Below are 14,664 nucleotides of genomic sequence, written 5' to 3'. Positions count from 1 at the left end.
TGTTCATCCTGACATTATGACTTATTTAAAGGGAGCATAGATAGATTTATAATGAAAAGGACCAAGAGTTTAACATGGCTTGAACCAAAGGTCTGATTTTTCTGACAGTGAGCAGTTTAAGTGGTGTTTGAACCCCATCGTGCAGACTTCAGAGGAAGAAGCGTGGGTGATTTTTGATACAGTTAAGCTTTGCTCTACTCAACTGAAGCCACTTTCACCGTGACAACGATAGAGTGAGAATGACGAGCGCGCCAAGGACAAAGATGGGGAGGCTTTGGTGGGGTGAGGGGTAGAAAGAAGAATGCAGATGCAGAAAAATAGTGAAAAAAGTAGGCATCGGCTCTCTTTGACTCAGACTGCTATCTACTCCGTCGTCTGTGTATGTCTGAAACCCCACCTCCCCCAGTGCTTCTCCCCACCCCTCACCTCCTCCGCCAGTCTCCCGGCTGAGGAATCCCAGGCAGCGTTTAATTGCAGAGAGCAAAAGGCTTTAGTTGGTCTAATGAGCTCAGAACCGGCGCTGGGGACTCTTCCACGAGAGACGAGAACCCCTTCCCGGTGGAACCTCGCAGGGCGGCCGGATCTTGGGTGGAAGAAGGGAGGAGAAGGAATTCAGGTACAGCCGACAGTGTGAGAGAATATACCAGAGCCAGGAGACGGAGTGAGAGGTGGAGAAACAGAGAGGAGAGAGGGGAGGGGAGGAAACGGGAAATACACACATAGAGGGAGAGAGAGAGAGAGAGAGGAAGCCTGCAGCAGCAAATGAGCCAGAACAACGAGGCGGGAGAGGTAGAAACAGAGAGAAAGGGAGGTGGAGAGGGGCCCCGTCTAGGAGAGAGGGCTACAGGGTGAGGAAGAAGTAGAGTTAGAAGTTAGAAGAAGGAGAAGGGGGTTTTTAGGGAGGAAAAAATAGCGGTGGCAGGGATTACAGGAGAGAAGAAGAAGGGAAACAACAGACAGGAAGGAAAGGGAGGGAGACGTCTTGGGTAGAGACGGAAGGAAAAAAAAAAAAAGAGCCGAAGAAAAGTTTTCAGATGAGGAAAACAGAGCGAGTGGATGACCGGGCTGAAGGGAGCAGAGAGGGGAGGAAACCAATTTTCTAAGGCTGTTTTTTCTACACAAACCTCTGGACGTCTTTGGACATGTACACAGACGGCTCGCAGGCGGCGGGACACCACCGGTTCATTCAGCACCTCAACACCGCGGGCCCCTGCTCCTGCCAGCACTGCGTGCACCGCGAGCAGCCGGCGTACGGCCATCGCGGCGGGCCGGGATTCCGACCGGCACCAGCCCGGCGGACGGACCACCCGTCTCCAGGCTGCGGGAGAGACGCCCCGGCCCCTCGGGCTAAAGACGCAGGGGCCAGAGCTTACGTAGCGGACGGAGGCGGGAGAAGCGGCCATCGCAGCCCACAGAGGAGGCCTGTGTTCGCAGGGCCGGACCCTCGCAGCCAGTCAGACGACCTGAGGCGAGCGTGCCCCTGGGATTTGAACCCTGCCCAGTGGAGCCACCCGCCGGAGCCCGGGGCGAGACACTGCCCGTCTGTCAGAGAACAGTGTGGCTGTGTGGCGCGCGGCGACACCAGGGCGCACCCCTTCAACGCTGGGATACCGCATCCTCTCCCCCACCTGCAGGTCAGAGGTCAGGGATACAGGCACCGGAGGACCGTCACAGTGGAAGAGGAGGGAGAGGAGTGCGGATGCAACTTTGAGGGCTATCGTTCGGAGCCACGCGATCCCCACCTCGGTCGGACACACGCGCCGAATGGCCACTGCGGCCCGAGGACCGGGTTCTTTGAAGGAGGGGAGGAAACAGATAGCCATCAGGCCCGGGGGAGACTGGAGGGTGGATCAGACGAGGGCTGCAACGGAGGTGGTGGCTCTCACAAAGGTTTCTTCCCCACTGAAGTGCCACAAAAACACTTGAAGCAAAGAGAGAAGGGGCCCCGCGTCACACATTCTGGCATATCCAGTCCCACAACCAACGGGGACCATCAGAGCCAGGTTTCGGATGTGGCGAAGCAGAAGAGGAGGCAAGATTTGGTGAGGGATAAAATCCGACAGGTGGTGACAGATCTGGAGGATGTGTTGGGGGGTTTGAAGCAAGTTCACGTGGAGATGAAAGAGGTACGGCGGTCTGTTATTACCGATGTTTATTCTTTTCTTCAGGTGTCTGAAGATGAAGCTGCACCCAGTAGGTGCAGTGTCAGCCTTTTATCCATGCCCCCCCCCCCCCCGTTATTGTGACATTTAATAAGATAAGATACAGGCAAAGTTGCGGATCAGTGGGTCAAACATTGTGTATCTGTATGTCCATATTCCTGAGAACATGTTGCCGTGTGCGCGTGTGTGTCTGTGCATGCTGACTGCTTTGAATGTTTGTGACTCACCTATCAACTATTACCGAAGCTGTGATTGAGAACAATTTGCACTGACCTTTTGCACAACGCTGCAGAAAATTGGCAGGTTTCCGGCGAGCACATTAAAAAGCCTGGCTGGAGACTGTTTCTAAATAGAGCCTCGCTCTTATATGTTATACCTTTTGCATGCAGCTGTGAAATAGCTTTGATTCACAGCAGAATGAATCTCTTTGTACTGAATCAACATTACAAACAAAATACCTCACGGGGACAGTTTTATCAGCAAAAAAAGTAAAAAACTGAGGCAAGTAAAGATAAGACAAGTAAATGATGACGATAATTGAGGTGAAAAGCACGATATTTCCCCTTGCCTTGAGTAAATTGAAGTTTCTTGCAGTCCGGACATGTACCGAGTCTCTCTGATGTCATTCAGGTGGTGCAGCAGATTGATCGCCTTACAGCCAGAATCGACCTCAGCGAGGAGACGTCCTGCATCACTCACGCCGGGGAGTCCATTAACTTTCACGGCTCAGCTCATCCAGACGACCTTACGGCGGCCCAGCAGCCCGATCACAAGCCCGCTCCAGTTCGGGCGACGCAACACATCGTCGAAGACCGGATCATACTAAGAACTAACTCTCCGTCGCCTGTTCACGTGGCGTCAGTCGTCAAAACGAGCCGCTTCACCCCACCCAGCATCGCCAAGGCCGTCAACCACGAAAGGACCGGCGCCAACGGCCACGCGCCTCACCTCCATCGCCTCAGAGACTCCAACCACGTCGGCCAAGCTCACCCTGAGCCCCACCCGCACAGCCTGGAGCCCAAGGTCATCATTGGTAACAGCACCTCCGGTTCAAGAACTCAGAAGCCTCCTCTGTACCCCCAAAACGGGCGCTGTGGGAAAGGCCCGTATCTGCCCCCCAAGCCCGTGAGGACCCCTGCCTGCCCCGCAAGAGGCTGCCAGAGCGCCAGCAATGTGTGAGGGGAGAGGGATGTGGGAGTGGGGGGAGGCAGGCAGGGAGGGCGGGGATGGGGAGATGTGGGGGGTGGGTTTGCCCCAAGTGCCGTGTGGGCCTGAAACATGAGACCCCGCTGCAGCGAGAGTGGAGGTCAGAGTGGGACCAGGCGGGGGAACAACGCACGGTGAGTTCACGTTTCTCTGTGTCTTGTATAACGCTGTTGATGTTTCCATCAGCTGATGACGTCGGCCGTGTTTTACTGGCAGCGTAGTTCTCAAAGTCAGTAAATGAACTGCAGTGTTCCTCCCTGTTACGAAAAAGGGTCTATGTGTGTTTGATGTGTGTGTGTGTGTGTGTGTGTGTGTGTGTGTGTGTGTGTCAGAGGCCTGTGTGTGGGCGGCAGCAGAGGAGGAGGCGTAATGTGTCTGCTTTTGTTGATGTCACATGATTTCCCATTTCTTGCACTGCACTGCAAAATGTGTCCGTCTTGGCAAGCGAGATGAGAGATTAGTATTCACACACTCCAAATCAGCCGTCAGGTTGAGAAAATGTCTCTCGCTGGAGTAAAACTAAACTTTTCTGAGGAGATTTGAGGAATTTCTAATCTTTCAAAACCAGATTAGACGTTGGTTAAAAAAATATAACACAAAATCGACGTGAGATTTATTGAAGCAGCTCAAGAATTGAGCTTGAATCTGACAGCAAAAAAGAAAGACAAAAACTTTTTTTACAGTGTAATTTAGTCATCACTTTGAGGGAGGAGAGTTGGCAGGAGTTCAGTCATTATATTTACAGGATGATCATAGCTCTGACTCACAATTTCACAGAATTTACTGCCGTGTGAATTGCTTATGGGGAGATAATGCTTTTTTTTTTACCCTACTTGTCCCAGTAGTTCCATTAATGACTGTGAACTAGTAAAGGACTTCCTTCCAGCAGAGGGGAAAAAGTCCACCTTCACAGATGCCGCAGACGGGGGACGTTTCTGTACTTCCCTCTTGTGCACAGTATGCGTAACTGCAATCTGTTTTTCTGGCTTTTCCGAGTTGGGCAAGCACAATCTGGCTTTAATCATAAAACTCCCTGGCCACACGCCAGAACGGAGTGAGGCAAACTTGGCGTATTTGTGACGTCCGTATAAACACGAGCGCCGCTGCAAGTGCAAAGCAGCTCCTCGCGTTATGCTGCAAGGAGAGACGCGCTGTGAGGTGCAGGTCGAGGCCGGATGCCTGAGAAGAGTCAGAAGAGTGCATGTCCTTCAGCTGAGGGTTATGAAATAAGACGAGAGTTTTATTAGCCGATGAGTGCGATGTAGCTTCTCTTTTCAACGCTGTCCATTCTTTACGCTTAAAGGCCTTTAAAGCATCGACGCATTTGCCATTTCAAAAGGCCTGAGTCATCTGAATGAATCACTCAGAGCAGGTTCAGTGTTAAAAAGCTAACACAAAGAGATTTTTTAGTACGTAACGGAGACAATCCCACACACACAAGTACAATAGACACTAATACCGTCCCTGACCTTAGTGTTAATACCCAAACAGCTGTTTTTTGTTTCTATTGATTATCGGATCAGCATTAGCTAATGTGGTGTGCATGCATACGGCCAAAGGAAATAACACAAGGCTGGATTAATTACCTGTTTAACCCAGAGGGCAATGGAAAAGACAGGATTTATAAGATGATTCCAAATTTGAATATTTATGTGCATAACAAGGCTGAGTAACAAAACAAGGACCCGGGGACCCTAAAGCTGAATAGATCACAGGTCCTGTGTCGAGATCAAAATTATAATTAGACTATAATTTCATGACACACACAGACAAAAATAAACTTGTGTTGAATCAAATTACCACATGCTAATTGGCACAAAGCGGTCTTGAGGTATCAGTCTTGAGGAGGAGTACTGGTTCCTGTAGCTCTGGGCTTAATGCCACTGGCACGTGTTGACTGCTTTCAGGTCTGTGCCTGACGAATACCCGAAGCCAACAAGTTAGGACATTTTTTCCGATTTGTACTTTTAATACATGCAGCATGTTTTTGTTGCTCCACAATGGTTTTGCCTTTTGATTGCAACATGGAGTGGTGAATATTGTGCCACAGCTCATTTGCGCCGCAGGGCAGCGTTCTGGGTCGCTCCATGAATAGAAGTAGGCCTGGGAGTCACTTGCAAGTACAAGTACTGGCATAAATGCCCCCACGTCCCACAAAGCCCTCACTTTTAAGGTCTAAAACTGCATTGGTTTTCACAAAGACAGGAGGTACACAAACACACACGCAAACAGCCATTGGCAAAGCCGAAGGTGATGATGTGCGGTTCACAGAGCTCCTCCACAAGCGAAGCGTCGTGACTCACAAGACCTTCACTTTCAGTACAACAGAGATCAACAGCTTCTGTGGCTCTGCCAGTGAATGAAGAAAAGCCTTGAGAAGAAGCACGGTTTTGAACATGTTTCAGTCTGACTTATGTTTCGCCCCCTCTTTTTTGTCACGGTGTTTCCAGCAGGAGCTGATGCCACAGAGACAAGCTGTCAGCCGGTGGAAACGGAGCATGGCCGGAAGAGGGGGATATTTCCAAAGGGAAAACCTCCCCCATCTCTCCTCCTCAAGAATCGACCTGCGTCTGTACGTCACGCAAGCACGGAAGCGTGAGGAGCGGCAGTCAAACCTCTCTGAGAATCTATGCATTCGCTGTTTCATGTGAGGTGGCGTAAAATGATGAGGAGGATAAAATGAACTACTATTTATAGTATATTTCTACGACAGTGTTAATTTATTTCATACCAGGCTATTTTTTGCAAATAGATCTATTTTTGGGCAGCTTACACCAGTCTGGATACTACCTAACCTAATGTATACTATGTCAAGATTTATATCATCAAAGCTGGTGTTCAGATATATAAATAAGAGTTGACAGGTTTTCTCACTGTTACATGGTTTTTCAAAGTATGTAAGATTAATAATCAGCGAGGAGACTGGAAAGTTGCAAAAAAAGCAATACAATAGATTCCTCTTTCCTTTTTTACACAATCTGACGGTTCAATTGTCCAAGAGATGCGCATCGACTGCTGAATGTCCCTCATTTCAGGATGAAATAAAAAAATAATTGACGCCAGCATTTCATTGAGTCTCACTAAGAAATAATTCATGCACTCACTGAGTCTGATGGTTGTGCACATTGTGAAGATAGTTCCCTGGCTGATCTGGAGGTGGCAGTGTGTGATCTCCCATCCTGTCGGGGAGTCCAGGCCCAGCCAGCGTCTGCGTCTCCGTGTGCTTAAATCTTGTCTGAGATTTTCACCGCTCACACGAGCGGTCGCCGCTATCAGAGGACACCACTTCCCCTCCGACGACTGATATAAAACACCCACCTCACATAACATCCCTCGTTTTCCGTCTATTTCATTGTGTGCAACGCTGACTGGCGGAGCTGTGGTGACAGAGGGAGGATGACATGGGCAAAATGTTCGCTGTCCCGACCACTTCCACCACTTCGTCACCCCCCACCCGTGTCTGCGGCCTTTAGCAGTGAGTTATTGGGCCATAATGGAGAGTGATGTTGTAGAGAGTCAATAAACTCCTCAAGGTTCGATAGATGAGTTCAAGTGCAACAGGCCTTAATTACTTGTTGCGAGCATCACGCAAAATATATAAAATATCATTTATTAGCATTTATAGGAATAGTCCATTATAAGTACTTTATGCAGTACATTATTAATAGAAGGTTAGACTGGTTAAACCTCCCCCAACTCCACTGGCTCAGCACAAAAAAGAAGACAGACTCCTTTAGTGACTCGGAAAGTGAACAAAGTGAAGCATTAAGCAGGTAAAGATCAGACATTTTATTCAGAAGTGAAACAAAAACAGAGTTTTTTCAGTCAGTTCAGCTTGTGTTCTTGGTTCTCGAAAGGCAGGTGACGTCCTAGACGTACGTCACCTTACGTTCGAGAATGTTGGAGGTCATAATTATAATGTTGCATATTCCACACACAACTATTTCAAAACAAACAATATTGTTCAGCTCGCTGTGTGAAAACCAAGTTGGAGTCTGAAAAAACACCTTCAACCCTCAAAGTGATCACTTTCTCAAGTTCTGCAGGACTGGATGTCATAGGTCTGCTGCACCTAAAGCCAAACAGACTTTGAGAAAGGCCATGTCCTCACCTTCCTGCACGACCGCTCTATGAATCTCGTCAGACAGATGGCACACTGGCTGAGCCTGCAGCCGAGCCTCCTTTGTAAATACTGGAGTGACTGAGGAATTTCAGACAGAGATTCAGACCAAGAACAACACCAACTTTTAGTACAGCCACCTCCCGTTGTTCTCATCCACCCAAAAATAATACATGAGTAGGCGCCAAGTGAAAGTGTACAACACAAAAAGTGTCCGATTCTTGTCCAGAAGGAGTTTTGCTTCCTGGTCTGTTTTAGATTCTGGATGGAAAACCACAGAAGGCTAAACAACGTCAGTCTGAGAAGCCCGATCCCGACTAACAGCTCGGTGCTAATGGATCCAACCAGTCACCTGAAACACTGAGCCAAGAGACACTGGCAGCTTTTAGGTCTAGTTCTAACGAAAACTAGAATTTGGTGACAAATTTAGTTGGTATCTGTTTTTTTACGAGACATTACATTGCTATATAAATCTTTAAATATTCCCTGAACAAACAAGCACACATTTTCCATTATGTTATCCAGGTTGGCACAAGATACGGCAAGACTGACTATGGGAATGAGGAGCAGGGAAGGTCAGGTGATGGGAGATATGTTTGTGTTCCAAGCTTAAATCAATTAATGTCATGAACACAGTGTGTATATTGCTTGCAGTCAGAAAGATCTTAGATGTTGTGAAGCCAATTCTGAAAGAGATTAGTTTCTCTCTGTTTAATTAATGAACTGCCAGGGCTTTTCATTTTTCTTGGTCATCGACCTAACAACAACAATTTTGAATCAAGAGATTCATCTCGATAAAGAGCTGTATCTCCTGACCGCGGACAACGAGAAGTTCACAATAACAGCAGTTCAGCAGCTTCCTTCTGGCAATTTAAAGTGAACAAAACAGATTAATGAGTGTTCGAAGAGCTTACGGGAGGAGCGCAGAGTGTATCAACACTCAAAGAAAAGCAAATCCTTGAAGCTTTCGCTCCAAATACCACCCAAGCCACAATACCACCCAGCTTGAAAGAAAAACACAATTCATCATCAGTCCCACTTGACAATGACTCCTGTGTGTTCTGTTCCAGCGCACAATTTGGGTTTTGTCTCTTGATACTGCATCAGCTGGTTCTGTAAATGCCCCCACCCACACACACACACACACACACACACACACACCACCCTCTCCAGGTGACGCAGTAGAATGTCTGCTGGTCTACGGCTGACCTCAGCACTGTTCTTAATCTCAACGGGATGACAGAAGTGCAGAGGAATTTCGCTGCTCCGTGCCAAAAAAACCAACCCGTCAAGGCGTCTCTTTTTAGGCCCAGCACGTTCGCCTTCCACGTCCCCCCCCCCATCGGCTCTCACGTGGCACCGCTTTGTTGAGTTATGACCTGGAAATACCAAAAACCCTGGCCTCAGTAACCCTTCCAAGCACTGCCCCACCTACGTGCAGATGCATCCGGAAAATGTCTCTCCCTGCCACGGTATGTGCAGCGTGGACTGCCATCCCCTCCTCGCCTTACCTACCTGTGCGCTGGATTGTGTTTTTGCTGAGGCCAAGCGAGAGGTGCCAGCTGGGCCACCTGTTCGTCTTCGGCCTCTGCCAAGGCCGTTCCGCGCTCGTGTAAGGCTAACGGGAGGCTACGTCCAGATGTTGGTGTGAAGCTCCACAGCTGAGCAAACAGTTTCTGTCTTCTCTACGGCGTGACATGTTTAAAATGACAAGCTGAAACAACAAAAGGAGGCGACCAGCTGAGCCCCGACGAACACAATCACCCCAAAAATACTCACCACCCCGGTCGGCTTGTTAGATAAAAAAGCAAAGTCAAGAGAGCGGAAAAGTAAGCCGAAAATCAGGGGACTAATAAATGGTGAAACTTTGATTTTACACAAATGGCAATGGAGGAGATCTTGTGTGAAACAAGTGGGAGGCCAGGGATGGAAATGTTTGTCTAATTTCTAGTCTGATCGCAATAGAGTGAGTCGCTCTGTTGGGATTAGCCGATTCAACCCTCTGCTGCATTCCTTTGCTTGAAATAGTCACCGTCTGGACATTTTGCCCTGAAGATTGAGACAGGCATGAGGGCAGTTGACTCTATAGGAATCAGTAGATTTTCCAGACACTTTGAAGGACATAGACAATCTAATCTGGCTGGGAAGCCCCAAGTGACTTCCAACATAAACGAATTATCTCGTCCTTACACTGCATTTTTAAACTTAGACAGTTTCCTTGTAAATACGCAGCACCTGTGCTTTGAACAATGCAAACATTGTCTGAAGCCTGTATGTTTTCCATTACATCACTGGAAAATGTCTCCAGAGATCATACATCCATACTTCTAAAAAGCTTCGCTGCTCCTCCTGTCCTTCTTTTGCTGTTTAAAACGAGTGCAGTTCTTCCCGCCTGAACACAATTGTCCTCTGTAAAAACATATTACAAAGAATTCTCTCACAGGCTGTTTTAATCCTCCTGCTCAGCCAAAACATCCCAGTGCCTTTAGACGATCCCTAAGGGGCGTGAATGATGTGATGGATGTAGGGCAAGGAAAGGGGAGACGCTTCTTCTTCTTTTTTTTTTTTTTTTTTCATGCAGAGGATGCCGTGGGGGAAAAGGCCTCCATTCATGGTGCCGTGGCTGTGTTGTAGTAACTGGCATGGCTATACAAGATCCTGCGGCTTGTGTCTTCACAAAGGCCCGTCAGCAAACATGCCGGCAGCTTCTGCCCGCAAGCCTGTTTGTCTCTGAGGCCGCGATCTGCACGGATCCGTCAAAGTAAAGTCCCCCCCCCCCATTCGACAAAGACCAGGAGCGACGCAGCGCCGTGACACTCTCTATTTCTGGATTCAACGCTGGTAAAAGAGTTTTTCGTTCTGGATCTGGACACAGCTCAAATCCAGAAAATGAAATCTTAATAGATAAACAACTTTGATATTGTGGCGTTTTAAACAGATGACTGCGGCAACATTAACATTTTTACAAAACTGATTCCCCCATTTATTTTTCATTCACTCAGTTATACACAAAGCATATATTCCCCAGCAAACTACACATTCTATTCAACATAAAATGAGATTATTTGCAATTTGTTGATGTGACCACAAAGTGATTCAAGGGTGAGTGATATTCTGCATTTTTCATATTGTCAAAGCATACAGAGATCCATTTAGCTGAAGGTGAAAGTTGTCCTATCCCCAGAGAAGTCTTCTGAAGTCTTGTGACACTAAGGGCCGTGGAATCACCCCCTTTCTGCCTTTACTTGACCCAGACTACCTCACTCCTCGGCCCATCAGCTAGCTGGGCCCCGCAGGGGACTTTAATGTGTTAATGATTTATTGACAATAACGAAAATAAAGAAAACGGAACACATAATAGCAAAAAAAAGACAAACAAGACAAAGACAACGTGAGGCAACAATCTAAGCAATAACCAGCGTTCAAGGAAAATGTATCTGGACACAGTACATCACGACTTAAGGCACTTTGGTAGAAATACATAATCAAGTAAATGTCGTTATCACTAGTTTGATGTACCAAATACGTGTAAACGTTTGAATTTATTTGCAGTACATGAAATATTAGACTATAGCACATCTGTGGTGCAGCACACAGTTTCGATTAAACACTTTACCCACGTTTTGTTAGTCGTAGAGTCGATGCTGCGCTGACCTGGTAGAGATGTTGGTTCAAATGGAAGATTTCACCCTCTGAAAAAGAGACAAAAGAGAGATCTTAAAACACACATCCAAATTGAGAACACACCAGACTTTAATGTTTTTTTAATTTGAATTGTTCGAATCGGTCGTACGGTACCTTGATACCCGACAGTTGCGTGTCTGGACATAAGTTCCTGTGTATATGATATCACATCTCACTACGTTGTTGGTGAAGTCTGACTCCAGGACGTGGAAATTGGGATTGACAGTAACCTGAAATATATAAAAGTCGTTTGAGAAGCTCTCCAGGCAGGTTGGTAAAATAAATCAAACCTCCTTGTTGAGGGATGTAACGGTGGATGTAAAGTCGACTTGACGTTACCTTCAGGATGTAGTTTCCTGGAGGTACGTCCGTAATGTCGATCCACTGACAGTCGATGTTTGCAGCGTAGGTGTCGTGGCAGCCCGGACTCAGTCCCTGCAAACACAAGCCAAACGACCCTCAGTGTGGTTTAACGCCTCGACCTCTTCAGACGACTTTGACTACTCTTTTCCTACGAGCACATGTGAGTCTAGTTATACAAAGAGTTTTTTGGAAGCGGAGCTGTTAGAAGAAACCATCGCTTGGCGGTGCAAAGCCAGAATCCAATACCACAGACAACAGACGAGATGTTTTTTTTTTAATTATTTGGGACACAAGGGAGTATAACATGTCTTTTAACTTTAGTGATGCTTTTGATCGTTCCTGATTTCTCTCTTGCAAAAGACATCTCGATCTCAGCGCGATCACCTGATTAACATTAAACAACATTGACTTCCTGCACGGCCGCGTGTTTACCTGTGTGTGAGACGTGCAGGCGTAGCGCCGCCTGAATCCGGGGTCACAGCCGGTGTCCTCCAGGCAAAAACTGGCCTTGTGACCCTCTGCAACTTTCCTTTCAGTGGTGATGTCCAGCAGGTCGTAGTTACTGAAGGCCTCCATGCTGTGGAAGTGTCTGAGTGGGACAAACAGGGAGTTTTTTTATAAGAGCGTAATGTCTCAGTCATAAAGCATTTTCACTTCTGAGTGGACTCACTGGTGACAGCTGTGCCAATCCCACTGATACCTCGGCTTGACTGGAAGGAAGTCAGTGGTGCCTTGGTTCTTTACTTTTTGTGGGAACCGCAGCAGGACTCTGAAGTCGATGTCTCTCACGGCAGGTCCGTAAGCCGACCTGGGACGGATCAGACAGGAAATGGGCATAAGCTACGTTGGAAAGTGCTATTGGCTGAGCTCCCGGGGCGGCTAGTTGCTTTGTTGAAAGCAAAGGGTTTGTTCCACTATTTTTAATGCTTTTTTGGAAAATCCACCCAGAACATTTACATCTTGGCAGAACATTATGTTGGAGAATCGCTGCTCCCTGCTCCATAACATCAGATTATGCGGTTATGCCACCACATTGAAAAGTTATACAGATGTAATTGAATCAAACAAACAAAATTTGTGCCAAAACCAGTCGAATCAACCTTCCATGAGCAGTAAAAACAAAATGTGTGTTGAGTGTGCATGTGTCCATGTACTGAGGAAATGAATCAGTTTTGGCTGCACAGATCACCTGGCGAGACAGTTCTCCTCAGCGGCACAGCGGAGAGCAAACATCTGCATGCGTTGGATATAAGCACCGGCCTGGATAGCATACGGGTCTGGTATGAGGTCTGGAAGTCCTGGGGGAGAAGATTAAAGAATCCAAGTTTTTGGTGATTTTGAGAGGCTAATGTTGGCAGTTTATTAGTACTGAGAACAATTTGCTGACCCTGCCAGTGAGTGAGACGGCCATTTAAGAAGGTTAAACAATTTCCATGTGATTAGGACAATTAATTTACCATTTTGGAAATATCTTGTTCCATATCCTGTGCCAGAGGGACGACGCGTGCGGGTCACTGACCTCCCTCTTGCGGGGTAGGAGTTGTAGAAAACCGAATTCATGTGGTTTTTAAACGGGTTTCTAGGGTCGTCATTAACCATGTCCTCTCCATTGCCGTTGGAATCATCATCTCTCAGTGCAGGGGATGCAGCATGGGCCTCAGATTCCCGTTCCAGAGTTGTTGGATACATTGAGCGGCCTTGATTCGTCTGCGCATGTTGCCTGGAGACAGCCATCGCCTCTGGCACCGCGCGTAACTGTTGGTCCTGCGCACCGGGTCCCGGATCTCCTCCTCTGGTGTGCAGCGCGGCAGCACCCCTACCGTCACCTCCTCTCGTGCCCGCGAAATCGGTGAGCCTCCCCTGCGCAGAGGCATTGATGGCGATGGCGTGTTCATTGTTAAAGCGACGTGCGCCCAGATGGCCCGCAGCTGCTGCTCGGTGAGCGCGCTCTGGCTGCTGTCTCGCGCCTGACGCGCGGCCATGAATTGGCGCATTCTGTCTAACATCGCGCACCGAAGAAGTAGATCTGGTCCCCGCGTTGTGATCAGTCCTGAACTGTCTGGACTCAGTCGACACCGGTCGGTCAACCGTCGCTCTTCTGTGCGCTTCCGGCGTTCGGCTCCGGGTGCTTTCCCTCCGGCCGGCAACGTACAACCTGGACTGGCCCCGGGACTGAGCCGGAGCAATGTACTCGGAACCAGTGCTCACCAAACTATAAACCTGCCCGTTGTTCTCCCACTGGATGCGGTGCCGCCAGGGGCCAGCTGCGCGCTGCTGCTGCAGCTGCTGCTGCTGCCCAAAGATGAGGGGAAGTTGCCCATTGAAAAAGAATAAAAATAAAAGTGACAATTTTGCCATGGCAACGAAACAGAAAAAATAAAAGAATCCTGTGATTAAATCAAAGATACATTAGATTATGATGAATTGCGTGCAAATTGTGGCTAAAAAGCAGGAGTGCGCTCTCAGTTGCAGCTCCTGCACGACACAACATATCAGTTCTCAGGAGGACTGACAAGTGGAGAGGAGAGGAGGAAGGGAGAACTTTTGTTTATCGAATTCAGTTCGATTACGCAAAGTCAAACTTCCGAGAAGAAGAAGATTTAACCCGCGCCTCACCGTGGCTACGTTTTGTTACACAACTAACTTACACAGGGAGGTTTGCTTTGCAAACTTTACGCACTGGTGTGAAGTCATCTCAATGTTACCCTTCAATCTGGGTACAGTTAATTAAGAACCAATACGTGGAGTAAAAACAAAGATCATCTGGCTTTGATTACACGTCAGTTCTTTCACTGACAAGGAAATACTGTTGAATTTAAATCTTATCAAAACATTAGTCATACTAATCAAGATATTCAATTTTTCCATTGAAGTACCTCACATAGTCGTTTTACCAATATGAATAAACATATCTCAGATCTACTTAAATATACATCATGTTTGTCTTTCTTTATTTCTTTATGACAATATAATTTACTATTCAGATACGCATTCACATTACACAAGAGGGGCGAATAGTCATCAGATTTCTTTACCCCTACCTAAATCTGACTCTATGAAGAGGACCGTGTTTTATAGGTCAATTGTGCTTTGGAACAATCTTCCAGTTGGGGTTCGTGAAATCAAGGG

The 14,664-nt window shown here is 47.5% G+C and overlaps 2 protein-coding genes across 3 annotated transcripts; one reads left to right on the top strand and one right to left on the bottom strand.

The window, feature by feature from the left end:
* Positions 1-436: 436 nt before the first annotated feature.
* LOC120816440 (uncharacterized) lies at positions 437-6,433 on the top strand. Of its 2 annotated transcripts, none has more exons than XM_040172043.2 (3): positions 437-2,126; positions 2,793-3,502; positions 5,819-6,433. In XM_040172043.2, exons 1-2 carry the CDS (start codon positions 1,143-1,145, stop codon positions 3,339-3,341), a joined length of 1,533 nt encoding a protein of 510 aa, XP_040027977.2. In that variant the 5' UTR covers positions 437-1,142; the 3' UTR covers positions 3,342-3,502; positions 5,819-6,433. The 2 variants fall into 2 exon arrangements, with proteins under 2 accessions (XP_040027977.2, XP_040027978.2); XM_040172044.2 differs by having other exon boundaries at positions 725-2,126; positions 5,822-6,433.
* A 4,008-nt stretch (positions 6,434-10,441) lies between these two features.
* Positions 10,442-14,073, bottom strand: LOC120816563 (protein-lysine 6-oxidase). The gene is made up of 7 exons (XM_040172266.2): positions 12,993-14,073; positions 12,725-12,833; positions 12,206-12,343; positions 11,968-12,124; positions 11,512-11,607; positions 11,287-11,402; positions 10,442-11,180 (listed from the first exon to the last, which is right to left on the bottom strand). Exons 1-7 carry the CDS (start codon positions 13,891-13,893, stop codon positions 11,174-11,176), a joined length of 1,524 nt encoding a protein of 507 aa, XP_040028200.2. The 5' UTR covers positions 13,894-14,073; the 3' UTR covers positions 10,442-11,173.
* Positions 14,074-14,664: the final 591 nt, after the last annotated feature.

Source organism: Gasterosteus aculeatus, chromosome 3 (assembly GCF_964276395.1).
Source record: "Gasterosteus aculeatus chromosome 3, fGasAcu3.hap1.1, whole genome shotgun sequence".
Taxonomy (NCBI): Eukaryota; Metazoa; Chordata; class Actinopteri; order Perciformes; family Gasterosteidae; genus Gasterosteus; species Gasterosteus aculeatus.
This window is presented reverse-complemented; position numbering and strand designations above follow the sequence as displayed.

Bases quoted from the DNA above. Each gene is read 5' to 3' on its own strand.
- LOC120816563 (XM_040172266.2), bottom strand. From the start codon at position 13,893: ATGGCAAAATTGTCACTTTTATTTTTATTCTTTTTCAATGGGCAACTT. The intron at 12,344-12,724 runs GTGATCTGTGCA...GATCCGTCCCAG, and splicing joins GAGGAGAACTGTCTCGCCAG to GTCGGCTTACGGACCTGCCG. The intron at 11,403-11,511 runs GTAACGTCAAGT...TATATATTTCAG, and splicing joins CAGGAAACTACATCCTGAAG to GTTACTGTCAATCCCAATTT.
- LOC120816440 (XM_040172043.2), top strand. From the start codon at position 1,143: ATGTACACAGACGGCTCGCAGGCGGCGGGACACCACCGGTTCATTCAG. The intron at 2,127-2,792 runs GTACGGCGGTCT...GATGTCATTCAG, and splicing joins TTCACGTGGAGATGAAAGAG to GTGGTGCAGCAGATTGATCG.